Below are 14,716 nucleotides of genomic sequence, written 5' to 3'. Positions count from 1 at the left end.
AGAGTGTCTAATCAGAAAATGAGGTGCTGTGCCTCAAGCTCGTGTTGATGTTCACTGGAACACTGCACAGGCCAAGGACAGAAATATGGACATGGGAGCAGGGTGGTGAATTGAAATGGCAAGCAACCGTAAGCGCAGGGTCATGCTTGCAGACGGAGAGGAAATTTCTTCTCTTAAAAGATTATGAATCTTTGGAATTTTCTACTTCAAAGAGCTGTGGATGCTCAGTCATTGAGTACATTCAAGACAGAAGTCAATAGATTATTGGGTGCTAAGCAAATTAAGGAATCTGAATATAGTACAGGAAGTAAGAGATAAGGTAGATCAGCCATGATCTTGTTGAATGGCAGACCAGGGTCTAAGGACCAAATGGCCAACTCCTGTTCCAACTGCTTATGTTCTTAAACAAAATGTGCAAATCTCTGGATGAAAATCAACTCCACAGAGGAACTGGAACTAAATTAAATATATTTTATAACTTTTTACAACTGTAGGATTTGCCAACAAGGGGAATATTAAATTGTAGACTCTGAGTTTGCATCACGTTTATACAATCTGATGAAAATACAAAGGAGCTACCAACCTGTAGGAGTATGTATAGATGGTTAGCAGTGCTCTAGCAGCCTCCACCATATCATCATCCTGCTCCCCAAAAACCAAGGAAACCAAGGCACATGGATGAGCGAGCTGCTGGGAATGTACAGGGCACTGGAAATGCATCCTCAGAAATGTCATCAGTTGAGAGACCCAAGACTGGAGCTCAGCTCTCAGACAGCCTGGAAACATCATGTACAGTCAGTACCATTTTAAGGTCTGCTCTTACACAGTGTGCTAAATACATTAGAGGAACCTGCAAACATTAAATGTACAATGATCGGGTGATAAGATTGAGTTACAGAATGATGGAGATGAGAAGTTCCATATTCTTGAGGTGAAAGAGTAGAAGTGGGTCTAATTTCAACACTATGAAGGTGTACTCCTGTGTAGCTGAGAGTCATACAGCACAGAAGCAAGCCCTTCGGCCCATCGTGTCTGTGCGGGCCATCAAGCACCTACCTATTCAAATCCCATTTTCCAGCACTTGGCCCATAGCCTTGTAAGCAATGGCGCTTCAAGTGCTCATCTAAATACTTCTTAAATGTTGTGATGGTTCCTGCCTCTACCAGCCCTTCAGGCAGTGCGTTTCAGATTCCAACCACCCTTTGGGTGAAATTTTTTTTACTCAAACCCCCACTAAACCTCCTGCCCCTTACCTTAAATCTATGCCCCCTGGTTATTGAACTCTCCGCTAAGGGAAAAAGGTTCTTCCAATCTAATCTATCAATGCCCCTCATAATTTTGTAGACCTCAATCATGTCCCCCCTCAGCCTTCTCTTCTCTAAGGAAAACAACCCTAGCCTTTTCAGTCTCTCTTCATAGCTAAAACGCTCCAGACTAGGCAACATTCTGGTGAATCTCCTCTGCATCCTCTCTAGTGCAATCACATTCTTCCTACAGTGTGGTGCCCAGAACTGTACACAGTACTCCAGCTGTGGCCTAACTAGCATTTTATATAGCTCCATCATAACCTCCCTGCTCTTATATTCTATGCCTCGGCTAATAAAGGCAAGTATCCCATATGCCTTCCTAACTACCTTATCTACCTGTGCTGCTGCCTTCAGTGATCTATGGACAAGTATACCAAGGTTTCTCTGACCTTTTGTACTTCCTCGGGTCCTACCATCCTCTGTATATTCCCTTGCCTCGTTAGTCCTCCCAAAATGCATCACCCCTCACTTCTCAGGATTAAATTCCATTTGTCACTGCTCCGCCCATCTTACCAGCCCATCTATATCATCCAGTAATCTAAGGCTTTCTTCCTCACAATTTACGACACCACCAATTTTCGTGTACACCACTGGTCATAGGCTTCCACTCGCAGAAACAACCCTCGACCATCACCCTCTGCCTCTTGCCACTAAGCCAATTTTGGATCCAATTTACCAAATTGCCCTGGATCCCAAGGCTTGCAGGTCAATACAGAATCGTTACAGTGCAGCAGGAGGCCATTTGGCTAAAATCAGTCAGCCTTAGCTCAGTACTAAATCACTCAGTCTCTCTGCATCTTTCCATTGAGTGTCATGCCTTGTTTTTCCTTCCAAAATGAATTACCAGACACTTCTCCAGGTTAAATTGCCTTTTCCACCTGGTCTACGTCTTCCAGAAATCTTTTACTGTCCTTCTTGTTATTTGCCTAACACTTTTATGTTGGCAGCAAATTTCAATGTCCTTCTCCTGATGCCAAAATCCAAATCATCTATATGCAGAGAATAATCTTAGCTCCAGCACTGCCCCTAGGGGTACATCACTTCCTACAGAAAACAATCCTAGACCCAGTACTGTCCCTTTGGGTGCTTCACTTCCTATAGAGAACACTCAGACTCAGCACTGCCCCTGTGGGTACAGTACTTCCTATAGAGAACAATCCTAGACCCAATGCTGTCCCTTGGGGTACATCATATCTGAACCTTCACCAATTCAACCAACTATTCCAAGATTTGTTTCATGTCCAATCAACTTCATGTCCGTGGGAGGCAATATATGAACAGTGACTTCATTCTTCGTGTCCGTGCCACTCTATCCCTCTCTCTTGTCTGAAGCTAATGAACTTGCTCCTATTTAACCTGTCTTGCCTCTCTGCTCATATATTTCCTCTCCTATTCTTCCGAGGCTGAAAATATATCTGACAAACATTCCTTCCTTCACCTTCATGGTGTTGAAATCAAGATTCATTGCACCAACTCCAACACGAATTCACCTCAAAATGTTTAACCTCCTTCAGTCTCTCTTCTGCCTCCCACAATCTCTAGATTTTTAAAAGCAAAGCTCGGAATCAAATAATCGTTACTTCCTGATTTACCTCCCTCTCTCTCTTCTACTCTTTGCAAACTTGGTCGTATCCTGTAAAATGAGTTTCAGCACATTGATAGCCCAATAAAAATATCCTATCCAATGAACTTGCTGTGCTCAGGCATCGAGGGGGTGAAGTCACCATTAGCAATGAATGGGGAAAGTCTCAGGAACTGCTGGAGTTTTCATCATCTCTGCACGATCTATGTGCAGATGGACGGATCAACAATTTGATTGGGTACAGCTCGACAACTTATATTTTGTTAGCGCTTTTAATATAGAAAAAGGCTTCAATGACCTTCATGAAATAGAAAAGAATAAATACCGAGTCTGTGAGGGCGGGTTAGAAGAAATGACCAAAAGCTTGTTCAGAGATGTTATTTGACAATGGTTTTAAAGGTGTGGGGCAACAACAATTTGTATTTATATAAAGCCTTGAATGTAGCTTCGCAGGAGCATTATCAAATAATATTTGATGCTAAGCCACATAAGATAATAAGACAGGTAACCAATACTTGATCAAAGAGATAGGTCTTGAGGAACATCTTAAAGGAGAGAGATAGATGGAGACAAACGTAAGAAATAGGAGTAGGCCATACAGCCCCTCAAGCTTTCTCCGCCATTCAATATGATCATGCTGATCATCTACCTCAACTCCACTTTTGTGCCAGCAGAGAGGTTTAGTCGGGGAATTCAGGAGCTTAGGGCCTAGATAGTTGAAGGCACAGCCGCCAATGGTGCAGCAATTAAAAATGGGTATGTGCAAAAGTCCAGATCTAGAGGAGTGCAGAGATCTTGGAGGGTTGTAGGGCTGGAGGAGGTTACAGAGATTGAGAGAGGCCATGGTGCAATTTGCAAACAAGGATGACAAGTTTAAAATCGAGGTGTTGGCGGTAGAGGCAGATTTGAGTAAGGGAAATATGAAGTCATTTTAAGTTATGAATTTTGATTTGGTGCACTAATGTGCTCTTGATTGGTGGCAGTTGAACAGGGGCATGCCAAGTGCAGGTACATTGCTCAAATATAATTTCCTCTGGCACAGTGGCGCAGTGGTTAGCACCGCAGCCTCACAGCTCCAGCGACCCGGGTTCAATTCTGGGTACTGCCTGTGTGGAGTTTGCAAGTTCTCCCTGTGTCTGCGTGGGTTTCCTCCGGGTGCTCCGGTTTCCTCCCACATGCCAAAGACTTGCAGGTTGATAGGTTAATTGGCCATTATAAATTGCCCCTAGTATAGGTAGGTGGTCGGGAAATATAGGGACAGGTGGGGATGTGGTAGGAATTATGGAATTAGTGTAGGATTAGTATAAATGGGTGGTTGATGGTCGGCACAGACTCGGTGGGCCGAAGGGCCTGCTTCAGTGCTGTATCTCTAAACTAAAGTAAACTAAAACTAAAAATAGTTTCAGGTAATCTTGAAGCCTTCCACATGGTCTAGGAATTATAATTTTCCCTTTCCACTTATTCTGTGGATATGCCAGACATCAACACAGTAGGTAACTGGAAACAATCTTTACTACCTAAAGTCATCAAGTAACTTAATGAATAAGACAGTAAATTATTACCTTTTCCGTTGACTGCATAGGTCCTGTTCTGCACCTTTATTTCCATGGCTTTGATTACAATTAGACTTACAGCTCTCAGCATCACCAGATCTGGCCCACAGTTAGAATCTTCAACACCAAGTATCTCACTGCCTCCAAAGAAGCATGGCTTAGGATTCACAAGAACCTGTCTTAACCAACCTGACACCAAAGCTTGTAACACTGCATCCGATACAGCCAGTAAGTCATGGTCCATGTGGCTATCTCGCTGAGATATCACACAACAGGAATCGTAGGCATCTTCATCAGAACGGCAAAGAATACACTGTTTGAGCAACAAAAGCAGCCTCTTTTTAACCAAGTAATGAGCAGAGGAAATGGCACAGTCCAGTATTTGTGAGGCACGCTGGTATAATATCCTCAGACATGAGAAATTTAATTTCAGCTGGATCCTAACAGCAACAAAAACCTTAAGTAAATCTGTGATCGCAAGCTGATTGGTTGTAGCAATGTTCTCTGCATCAAGTCCTATTGTGGCTCTGCTTGTTTGGCTGTCATCAGAATATGAAGACAACATGAAAGAATACAAACCATCGAATACGGAATCCAGTGGAGCGAGGAGCTTCTGTATGGTCACTGCAAAAATGGAAACATTTCAAAAGTTGAGTTAACTGATGATGTTACATGGTCATGGAGCATCGACACTATAGACATGCAAGTGTTGGAAAGTATAGGCATACGGTTTAGACAGAAGTACTCAGACACTAACCCACCAGTTATGGTGAAGCCACAAATTCTGACAACTGCACATCAAAGTTAAATGAAAACAGAGCAATTGTCTAATTATAACACCACATAGCTGAAAACTCAGTCAAATAAAATCTCCTCTGCAGGAACAAGGACTGCTACAGGAAAAAAAAAGTTTACCCATCATCTCAAGACCTTTCATAGTTTAATTAATGTTTGGACTACTGTTGCTCTAGTAATTAACAACCAATACAGGATAGGCATAGGCACCAAATTTATTGCAATAGCAAAATTACTTATTTTAAATAAATAAAATGACCAAGTATATTAATATATACAAACATTACATTGGTGCATTGAGTATAACCCTTAAACTGCTGGGATTTCCAGGGAAATAATCATTTCTCTGGACTGTCAGTTTTCCGTTCTCTTAATGTTACTTTGCAATAAATACCAACGTTACAGTAGTAAAACTACTTAAATGTGGGAAGGTTTTTTTTTAGCTCCAAGGTTAACTCTAAATGACAAAAAAACCACTGAAATCTCTACTTTAAATAAAATTTAAATACTAATTCTGCTTGTTTTGTCTTCGCTTTCTCCATATTTCCTATCTATTTATCTTTTCACAATCTTTCTACTTTAATCTTATTACTCTTTTTCATTCTTTCATGGGATGCAAGTGTCGCTAGCTAGGCCAGCATTTATTGCCCTTGAAAAGGTGGTGGTGAACCTTCTTGAACTGCTGCAGCCCATGTGGTGTAGGTACATCCTCTCTCCGCCCCCATCCTTCATTCCTCCCTCCCTGCCCCCCCAATCTTCCCCCCCCTGCCTCGCTCCCCGCCCCACCATATCCCCTGATCAGTTCCAGGATTTTGACCCAGCGACAGTGAAGGAACAACGATATATATCCAAATCAGGAAGATGTGTGGCTTGGAGGGGAATTTGCAGGTGATGGTGTTCCCATGCATCTGCTGCCCTTGTCCTTCCAGGTGGTGGAGGTCATGGATTTGGAAGGTGCTGTCGAAGGAGCCTTGGTGAGTTGCTGCAGTGTATCTTGTAGATGGTACACACTGCTGCCACTGTGCGTTGGTGGTGGAGGGAGTGAATATTGAAGGTAGTGGACGGGGTACCAATCAAGCGGGCTGCTTTGTCCTGAATGATGTCGAGCTTCTTGAGTGTTGTTGGTGCTGCACCCATCCCAGCAAGTGGATAGTATTCCATCACAGTCCTGACTTGTGCGTTGTAGATGGTGGACAGGCTTTGGGGAGTCAGGAGATGAGTTACTCACCACAGAATTCCCAGCCTCTGACCCAGTACTTATATGGCTGGTCCAGTTCAGTTTCTGGTCAAATGTAGCACTCAGGATGTTGATAGTGGGGGATTCAGCCATGGCAATGCCACTGAATCTTAAGAGAAGGTGGTTGGATTCTCTATTCCTGGAGATAGTCATTGCCTGGCACTTGTGTGGCACAAATGTAACTTGCCACTTAGCAGCCCAAGCCTGAATATTGTCCAGGTTGTGCTGCATATGGACATGGGCTGTTTCATTATCTGAGGAGTTGTGAATGGAATTTAAGACTGCACAATCATCAGCGAATGTCCCCACTTCTGGCCTTATGATAGAGGGAAGGTCACTGATGAGGCACAGCTGAAGATGGCTGGGTCTAGGACAGCACCCTGAAGAACTTCTGCAGTGATGTCCTGGGACTGAGATGATTGACCGCCAAAAACCACAACCATTTTCCTTTGTGCTCAGTATGACTCCCCACCCCCACCCAATTCCCACTGACTCCTGTTTTGCTAGGGCTCCTTGATGTCACACTTGGTTAAATACTGCCTTGATGTCAAGTGCAGTCACTCTCACCTCACCTCTTGAGTTCAGTTCTTTTTTTCATGTTTGGATCAAGGCTGTAATGAAGTCAGAAGCTGGGTGGCCCTGGCAGAACCCAAACTGAGCTTCAATGAGCAGGTTATTCCTGAGTAAATGCCACTTGATAGCACTGTCGATGACACCTTTGATCACTTTGCTAATGATCGAGAGTAGAGTAGGTTGGCCAGGTTGGATTTGTCCTGCTTTTTGTGTACAGGACTTATTTGGGCTATTTTCCCGCATTGTCGTCTAGACTGCTACTGCTGTAGCTGTACTAGAACAGCTTAGCTAGGGGCATGGCCAGTTCTGAAGCACAGGTCTGCAGTACTATTGCTGGAATATGGTCAGGGCCCATAGCCTTTGCAGTATCCAGTGCCTTCAGTCATTTCTTGATATTACGTGAAGTGAATCGAATTGGCTGAAGACTGGAATCTGAGATACTGGGGAGCTCAGGAGGAGGCTGTAATGGATCATCCACTTGGCACTTCTGGCTGAAGATGGTTGAAAATGCTTCAGCCTTGTCTTTTGCACTGATGTGCTGGGCTCCCCCATCATTGAGGATGGGGATATTTTGGAGCTACCTCCTCCTGTTAGTTGTTTAATTGTCCACCACCAATCATGACTGGATGTGGCAGGACTGCAAAGCTTAGATCTGATCAGTTGGTTGTGGGATTGTTTAGCTCCGTCTAAAAAATAGTCTTTATTTAGTTGTTTTCTTTTTCCAGGATCACAACTCGCATTGTTCAGGTGAGAGAAACTTGGCTGACCCAGTTGAGGTTTGACTATGGCTGCACTGTGCCTATTACCAGGTCAATCCATGGAGTGCAAAATGAGTCAAAGCAGCAAGCAGCTCTGGCCAGCTAATGCTCGCCAGCAGTCCCCAGACCTCAGCTGTACCTGGACAAGTAATACTACCCCTTGTACTGTAAGGGTTGCTGCAGAACAATTCTTACAGTATGTGAATAATAAAAAAAAGTACTCTGTTCAAAGACAGGCCTTCAGACAATCAGGTAATTTTCCAACATGAGCATTTAAAGAATTGACTTCCTGGTGGCTCTGTGAATGTGCCAAGATCAGAAAGGTCCCAGATTTGATATCATCTGTGCTGAGGTAGCTCATCTCGACTGCAGAGAAGCTATAATTGACTTGAGAGAATAAAATTACACAGGGCCCCTGTTTCTTTATATCTAGTGACCTCTCCTGGGAAGTATATGAATGGACGTTCCATAAGCACAGGATCAGTCTCTGCTGTTTCCGTCTCTCTCTTTCCCTCCCATCCATGTCTACGTACACCCAGAGGAATGGTTCACTTGTGGATAACTTAAAGGATTGTTGGCACATGGTAAGAAACCGCTACACGACTTAGCACTTTTGGGAGAGGCAGGAAGAAAATGAGCGGAGAAAAATGTCCCCATTTCATAGGTTAACACAAGGCTGCTAGCAAATGACGTTCAGGTTGTAGACTACTGATTAATGGGCTGCAGGTTGTGATGTCGCAGTTTGCAAGAGGTGACACAGTGACTTGCCAGAATGGGGGCTGCAGGTTGGAAGAGAGATATGGTGGTTGGGGACTGAGATAAAGCAGCTTACCAGAGGAAATGGCACAGAGACAGAGGTGACATCAGCCTTGAAGAAAGCTTCACCCTCGGAAAGGCCACGATGGTTTGTCATGATTGGAGATACTGCAAAGGATGCAATGAGCCGAAGGGAAACATTAACCGAAGCCTCAACCTTCTTGCTTCTAGCTGAACATCAGCTGCTGACAGAATGTGAACTATTTTTGGTGAACAGGTTTCTTGAAGTACACTTAAGATTTAAAATGAATAGGGATATTGGAGTCAGTGATTAAATGAGGATCAGGACAATGACAAAAATCGAGGAAGGGACAAAAAACAAACAGGCAAAAGGAATGAAAAAAGTAACAGTAGAATAGATTGGTAATTTGCAATCAAATTCAACTACACATCATATACACATGACAGAGAGGGGAACAGGGCTGTGGGTGCCTTCTCACCATTCTCAAGGAACATAGGAGTAGGCCATTCAGCCCATCTAGCCTGCCCCACCATTCAATACAATCATGGCTGATCATCCACTCCAATGCTTTTTTCCCCCACACTATCCCTATATCCCCTCATGTCACTGGCTAGGGACAGGGAAACGGCAACAAAGGTATGGAATTCTCACAGCAGGGGAGTATGTTGGACTACCAAATTCTTTTAAATAAAATTAAAACAGGAAGTGCTGGAAATACTCAGCAGGTCAGGCAGCATAGAGTTATACAGCACAGAAACAGGCCCTTCGGCCCATTGTGGCCGCGCCGGCCATCAAGCCTATCTATTCTAATCCCATTTTCCAGCACTTGCCTTGTAGCCTTGTATGCTATGGAGTTTCAAGTGCTCATCTAAATACTTCTTAAATGTTGTGAGGGTTCCTGCCTCTACCACCCCTTCAGGCAGTGTGTTCCAGATTCCAACCACCCTCTGGGTGAAAACATTTTTCCTCAAATCCCTTCTTAACCTCCTGCCCCTTACCTTAAATCTATGCCCCCTGGTTACTGACCCCTCCGCTAAGAGAAAAAGTTTCTTCCTATATACCCTATCAATGCCCCTCATAATTTTGTATACCTCAATCAGGTCCCCCCTCAGCCTTCTCTTCTCTAAGGAAAACAACCCTAGCCTCTTCATTGCTGAAATGCTCCAGCCTAGGCAACATCCTGGTGAATCTCCTCTGCACCCTCTCCAGCGCTATCACATCCTTCCTATAGTGTGGCGACCAGAATTGTACACAATACTCCAGCTGTGGCCTAATTAGCATTTTAAACAGCTCCATCATAACCTCCCTGCTCTTATATTCTAGGCCTCGGCTAATAAAGGAAAGCATCCCATATGCTATCCTAACCATCTTATCTACCTGTGCTACTGCCTTCAGTGATCTATGGACAAGTGTACTTCCTAAGGTCCTACCATCCATTGTATATTCCCTTGTCTTGTTAGTCATCCCGAAATGCATCACCTCACACTTCTCAGGATTAAATTCCATTTGCCACAGCTCCGCCCATCTTACCAGCCCATCTATATCATCCTGTAATCTAAGGCTTTCCTCCTCACTATTTACGACACCACCAATTTTTGTGTCATCTGCGAACTTACTGATCATACCTCCTGTATTCACATCTAAATCATTAATGTACACTACAAACAGCAAAGGTCCCAGTACTGATCCCTTGGGTACACCACTGGTCACAGGCTCCCACTTGCAAAAACAACCCTCGACCATCACCCTCTGCCTCCTGCCACTAAGCCAATTTTGGATCCAATTTGCCAAATTGCCCTGGATCCCATGGGCTCTTACTTTCTTAACCAACCTCCCATGCGGGACCTTATCAAAAGCCTTACTGAAGTCCATGTAGACTACATCAACTGCATTACCCTCATCTACACATCTAGTCACCGCCTCGAAAAATTCAACCAAGTTAGTTAGACACGATCTCCCCTTGACAAAGCCATGCTGACTATCCCTGATTAATCCCTGCCTCTCCAAGTGGAGAGCAATCCTGTCTCTCAGAATTTTTCCAATAGTTTCCCTACCACTGAAGTTAGACTCACTGGCCAGAAATCACCTGGTTTATCCCTACTACCCTTGTTGAATAATGGCACCACATTCGCTGTCCACCAGTCCTCTAGAACATCTCCTGTGGCCAGAGAAGATTTGAAAATTTGTGTCAGGGCCCCTGCAATCTCCTCCCTTGCCTCACATAGCAGCCTAGGATATATTGCATCTGGGCCTGGCGATTTATCCACTTTGAAGCCTGCTAGAAAAGCTAATACTTCCTCCCTTTCAATGCTAATTTGTTCAAGCACATCACAATCCCCCTCCCTGATCTCGACACCCACACTGTCCTTCCCAATAGTGAACACAGATGAAAAGTAACCATTTAAAACCTCACCTACATCCTCCGGCTCCACACACAGATTGTCACTTCACAGACCTTAATGGGCCCTATTCTTTCCCTGGTTATCCTCTTGCCCTTAAGGTACTTATAAAACGCCTTGGGATTTTCCTTTATCTTGCCCGCCAGTGTTTTTTCATGCCCCCTCTTCGCTCTCCTAATTACTTGAAGTACCCCCCGCACTTTCTATACTCTTCTAGTGCCTCCGCTGTGTTCAGCCCTCTGAATCTGCCATAAGCCTCCTTTTTTTTCCCTTATCCAATCCTCTATATCCCTTGACATCCAGGGTTCCGTGGACTTATTGGTCCTACCCTTCACCTTTACGTGAACATGTTGGCCCTGAACTCTCACTATTTCCTTCTTGAATGACTCCCATTGGTCTAGTGCAGACTTTCCTACAAGTAGCAGCTCCCAGTTCACTTTGGCCAGATCCTGTTTCATCATATTGAAATTGGCCTTCACCCAATTCAGTACCTTTATTTCCAGTCCATCTTTGTTCTTTTCCATAACTACCTTAAATCTGAAGAGTTATGGTCACTATCCCCGAAATGCTCCCCCACTGACACGTCTATCACTTGTCCGGCTTCACTCCTTAAGATTAGGTCCAGTACCACACCTTCTTTTGTAGGACTTTCTACACGCTGGCTCAAAAAGCTCTTCTGGATGCACTTTAAGAATTCTGCCCCCTTTAAGACTTTTTCACGAAGACTATCCCAGTTAATACAAACAAACAAAGAGCAAAGAACAGTACAGCACAGGAACAGGCCATTCGGCCCTCCAAGCCTGCACCGATCTTGATGCCTGTCTAAACTAAAACCTTCTGCACTTCCGGGAACCGCATCCCTCTATTCCCATCCTATTCGTGTATTTGTCGAGATACCTCTTAAACGTCGCTATCGTACCTGCTTCCACCACCTCCCCTGGCAGCAAGTTCCAGGCACTCACCACCCTCTGTGAAAAGAACTTGCCTCGCACATCCCCTCTAAACTTTGCCCTCGCACCTTAAACCTATGTCCCCTAGTAACTGACTCTTCCACCCTGGGAAAAAGCTTCTGACTATCCACTCTGTCCATGCCACTCATAACTTTGTAAACCTCTATCATGTCGCCCCTCCACCTCTGTCGTTCCAGTGAAAACAATCCGAGTTTATCCAACCTCTCCTCATAGCTAATGCCCTCCAAACCAGGCAACATCCTGGTAAACCTCTTCTGTACCCTCTCCAAAGCCTCCACGTCCTTCTGGTAGTGTGGTGACCAGAATTGCACGCAATATTCCAAGTGTGGCCTAACTAAGGTTCTGTACAGCTGCAGCATGACTTGTCAATTTTTATACTCTATGCCCCGACCGATGAAGGCAAGCATGCCATATGCCTTCTTGACTACCTTATCCACCTGCGTTGCCACTTTCAATGACCTGTGGACCTGTACGCCCAGAACTCTCTGCCTGTCAATACTGCTAAGGGTTCTGCCATTTACTGTATACTTCCCACCTGCATTAGATCTTCCAAAATGCATTACCTCACATTTGTCTGGATTAAACTCCATCTGTCATTTCTCCACCCAAGTCTCCAACCGATCGATATCCTGCTGTATCCTCCGACAATCCTCATCACTATCCGCAACTCCACCATCCTTTGTGTCGTCCGCAAACTTACTAATCAGACCAGCTACATTTTCCTCCAAATCATTTATATATACTACAAACAGCAAAGGTCCCAGCACTGATCCCTGCGGAACACCACTAGTCACAGCCCTCCATTCAGAAAAGCACCCTTCCACTGCTACCCTCTGTCTTCTATGAACATGCCAGTTCTGTATCCATCTTGCCAGCTCACCTCTGATCCCGTTGAAGTTGAAATCCCCTATTACCCTATTATTTTTATACCTCTCTGAGATTTGTCTACATATCTGCTCCTCTATCTCTCCCTGACTGTTTGGAGGCTTGTAGAACACTCCAAGAAAAGTGATTGCCCTCTTTATCTTTTTAAGTTCTACCCATATGGCCTCATTTGAGGAACCTTCTAAGATATTATCCCTCCTTACTGCAGTAATTGACTCCTTGATCGATAGTGCAATGCCACCTCCTCTTTTACGCCCACCATTCAGCCTGAAGATTCGATACCCTGGAATATTAAGCTGCCATTTCTTCCCTTCCCTTAATCTTGTCTGTGATTTCGCAATATCATATGTGTTAATCAATGCCCTCAATTCATCTGCCTTACTTGCAAGACTCCTTGTGTTAAAATAGATGCAATCCAGCCTTGCATATTTCGCTTGTACCTTAACAAGTCTATATTTGCTCTGCCTTACAGACCAACTTAGTTTCTCTTCTGCGTTTGGCTGTGCATCACCCCCTACTGTACCTCCACTCTGTAACCCACCCCCCTTCCAAATTAGTTTAAACCCACCCCAACAGCACTAGCAAGAGACAGAAGCAGAAAGGTCTGTGACCTTTCATCCGAACCCACATGCCGAATTCTTTTATTGGGTGTTGGGGGCTGGTATAATCTGAAGGCAAGGAGAGGAAAGGAGACCAGTGCTTGCTAACTCTCTAAGGAAGGTGGGGGGCGGGGGGGTGGAAGGTCAGCAGGGGCGAGGGGTTTGACAGGCTGACAAATACATTCTGAGAGTTGGAGGGGGAGACCCAAACAGACTCGACTGGCAGGCAGGGAGCACACAATCTTTATTGTGCATGGGAAAGGTCCATTTCTCTCTTCCATGCCCAGAATCTAACCCTAGTGGTAAGCAGAGAGTTTCTAAGAAGGTAACCTTTCCTCCTCAGCCATGGGGTGGAAGTTCTCAATCTGTAGGGGTCTGGGTGCCTTCATTTTCATTTAGTTCCAGCTGGTTAAAAAAAAAATGGGAGTGGGGGAGACCTAACACTCGGCCTATGGACTACAGATCACTGGTAGTGGGCAGGTGTCAGACAAAAAAGTCACCACCTTTTTCTTAGAGGAGCTGGAGGTTGGAAATGGGAAACATGTTAATTGGGTAGGGTATGTTAGACTGCTTGAACTACTGGTCACGTTGACAGTAAATAGATGCTTAATGTTACAGATAGACTCTTTAATTTTTGTGTTAGAGACACATTTTTGTGGCAGCTAGTAAAATTTATTGATTTATATTCAAAACCAATTACCCTTTGTCCTTGTTGTTATTATATGTCAACTGCCAAACTGAATTGTTCACTATCACCTCATGGTATCATAATTACTGGCTGACTCAATTACAAAATGCTGAACAGCACTGATGTGGAAGAAACATTGGTGTGACAATCCTTTTAACAAGTGCCAGATGCCACCTACTGGCATTACAAGCACTAAACGTTAACACTTCTATCACGGACTTTGCCATTGTTACGGCCAGGTGCAAAAGGTGTCTAGGGGTCTGTTACTATCTTCACCTGGTCTTATTGTAGCAGCATTACAGGGAAGAACAGCATTACCCCTGAAATAATCGAGAGTGCCAAGCCTGCTATACTCTCAGCACTACATGAACTGCTTTGCCTGTGCTGGGACGAGGGAGCAGTACCACAGGACATGCGCGATGCCAATATCATCACCCTCTATAAAAACAAAGGTGACCGCGGTGACTGCAACAACTACCGTGGAATCTCAGCATAGTGGGGAAAGTCTTTGCTCGAGTCGCTTTAAACAGACTCCAGAAGCTGGCCGAGCGCGTCTACCCTGAGGCACAGTGTGGCTTTCTAGCAGAGAGA

At 44.5% G+C, this 14,716-nt stretch overlaps 1 protein-coding gene across 6 annotated transcripts in view; it reads right to left on the bottom strand.

The window, feature by feature from the left end:
• Window positions 1–14,716, bottom strand: part of lins1 (lines homolog 1) — a 66,815-nt gene that overhangs the window by 2,730 nt on the left and 49,369 nt on the right. For all 6 annotated transcript variants that reach the window (XM_068017688.1, XM_068017686.1, XM_068017690.1 and 3 more), the window contains 2 exons: window positions 4,452–5,066; window positions 584–776 (listed from right to left, as the gene is read on the bottom strand). In XM_068017688.1, the coding sequence (XP_067873789.1) occupies window positions 584–776; window positions 4,452–5,066 (808 nt within the window). The remainder of the gene's footprint in view (window positions 1–583; window positions 777–4,451; window positions 5,067–14,716) is intronic.

The sequence above is a fragment of the Heterodontus francisci genome, chromosome 38, assembly GCF_036365525.1.
Source record: "Heterodontus francisci isolate sHetFra1 chromosome 38, sHetFra1.hap1, whole genome shotgun sequence".
Classification (NCBI taxonomy): domain Eukaryota; kingdom Metazoa; phylum Chordata; class Chondrichthyes; order Heterodontiformes; family Heterodontidae; genus Heterodontus; species Heterodontus francisci.
Note: the sequence above shows the minus strand (reverse complement) of the source record. Positions and strands in the feature narration are given on the sequence as shown.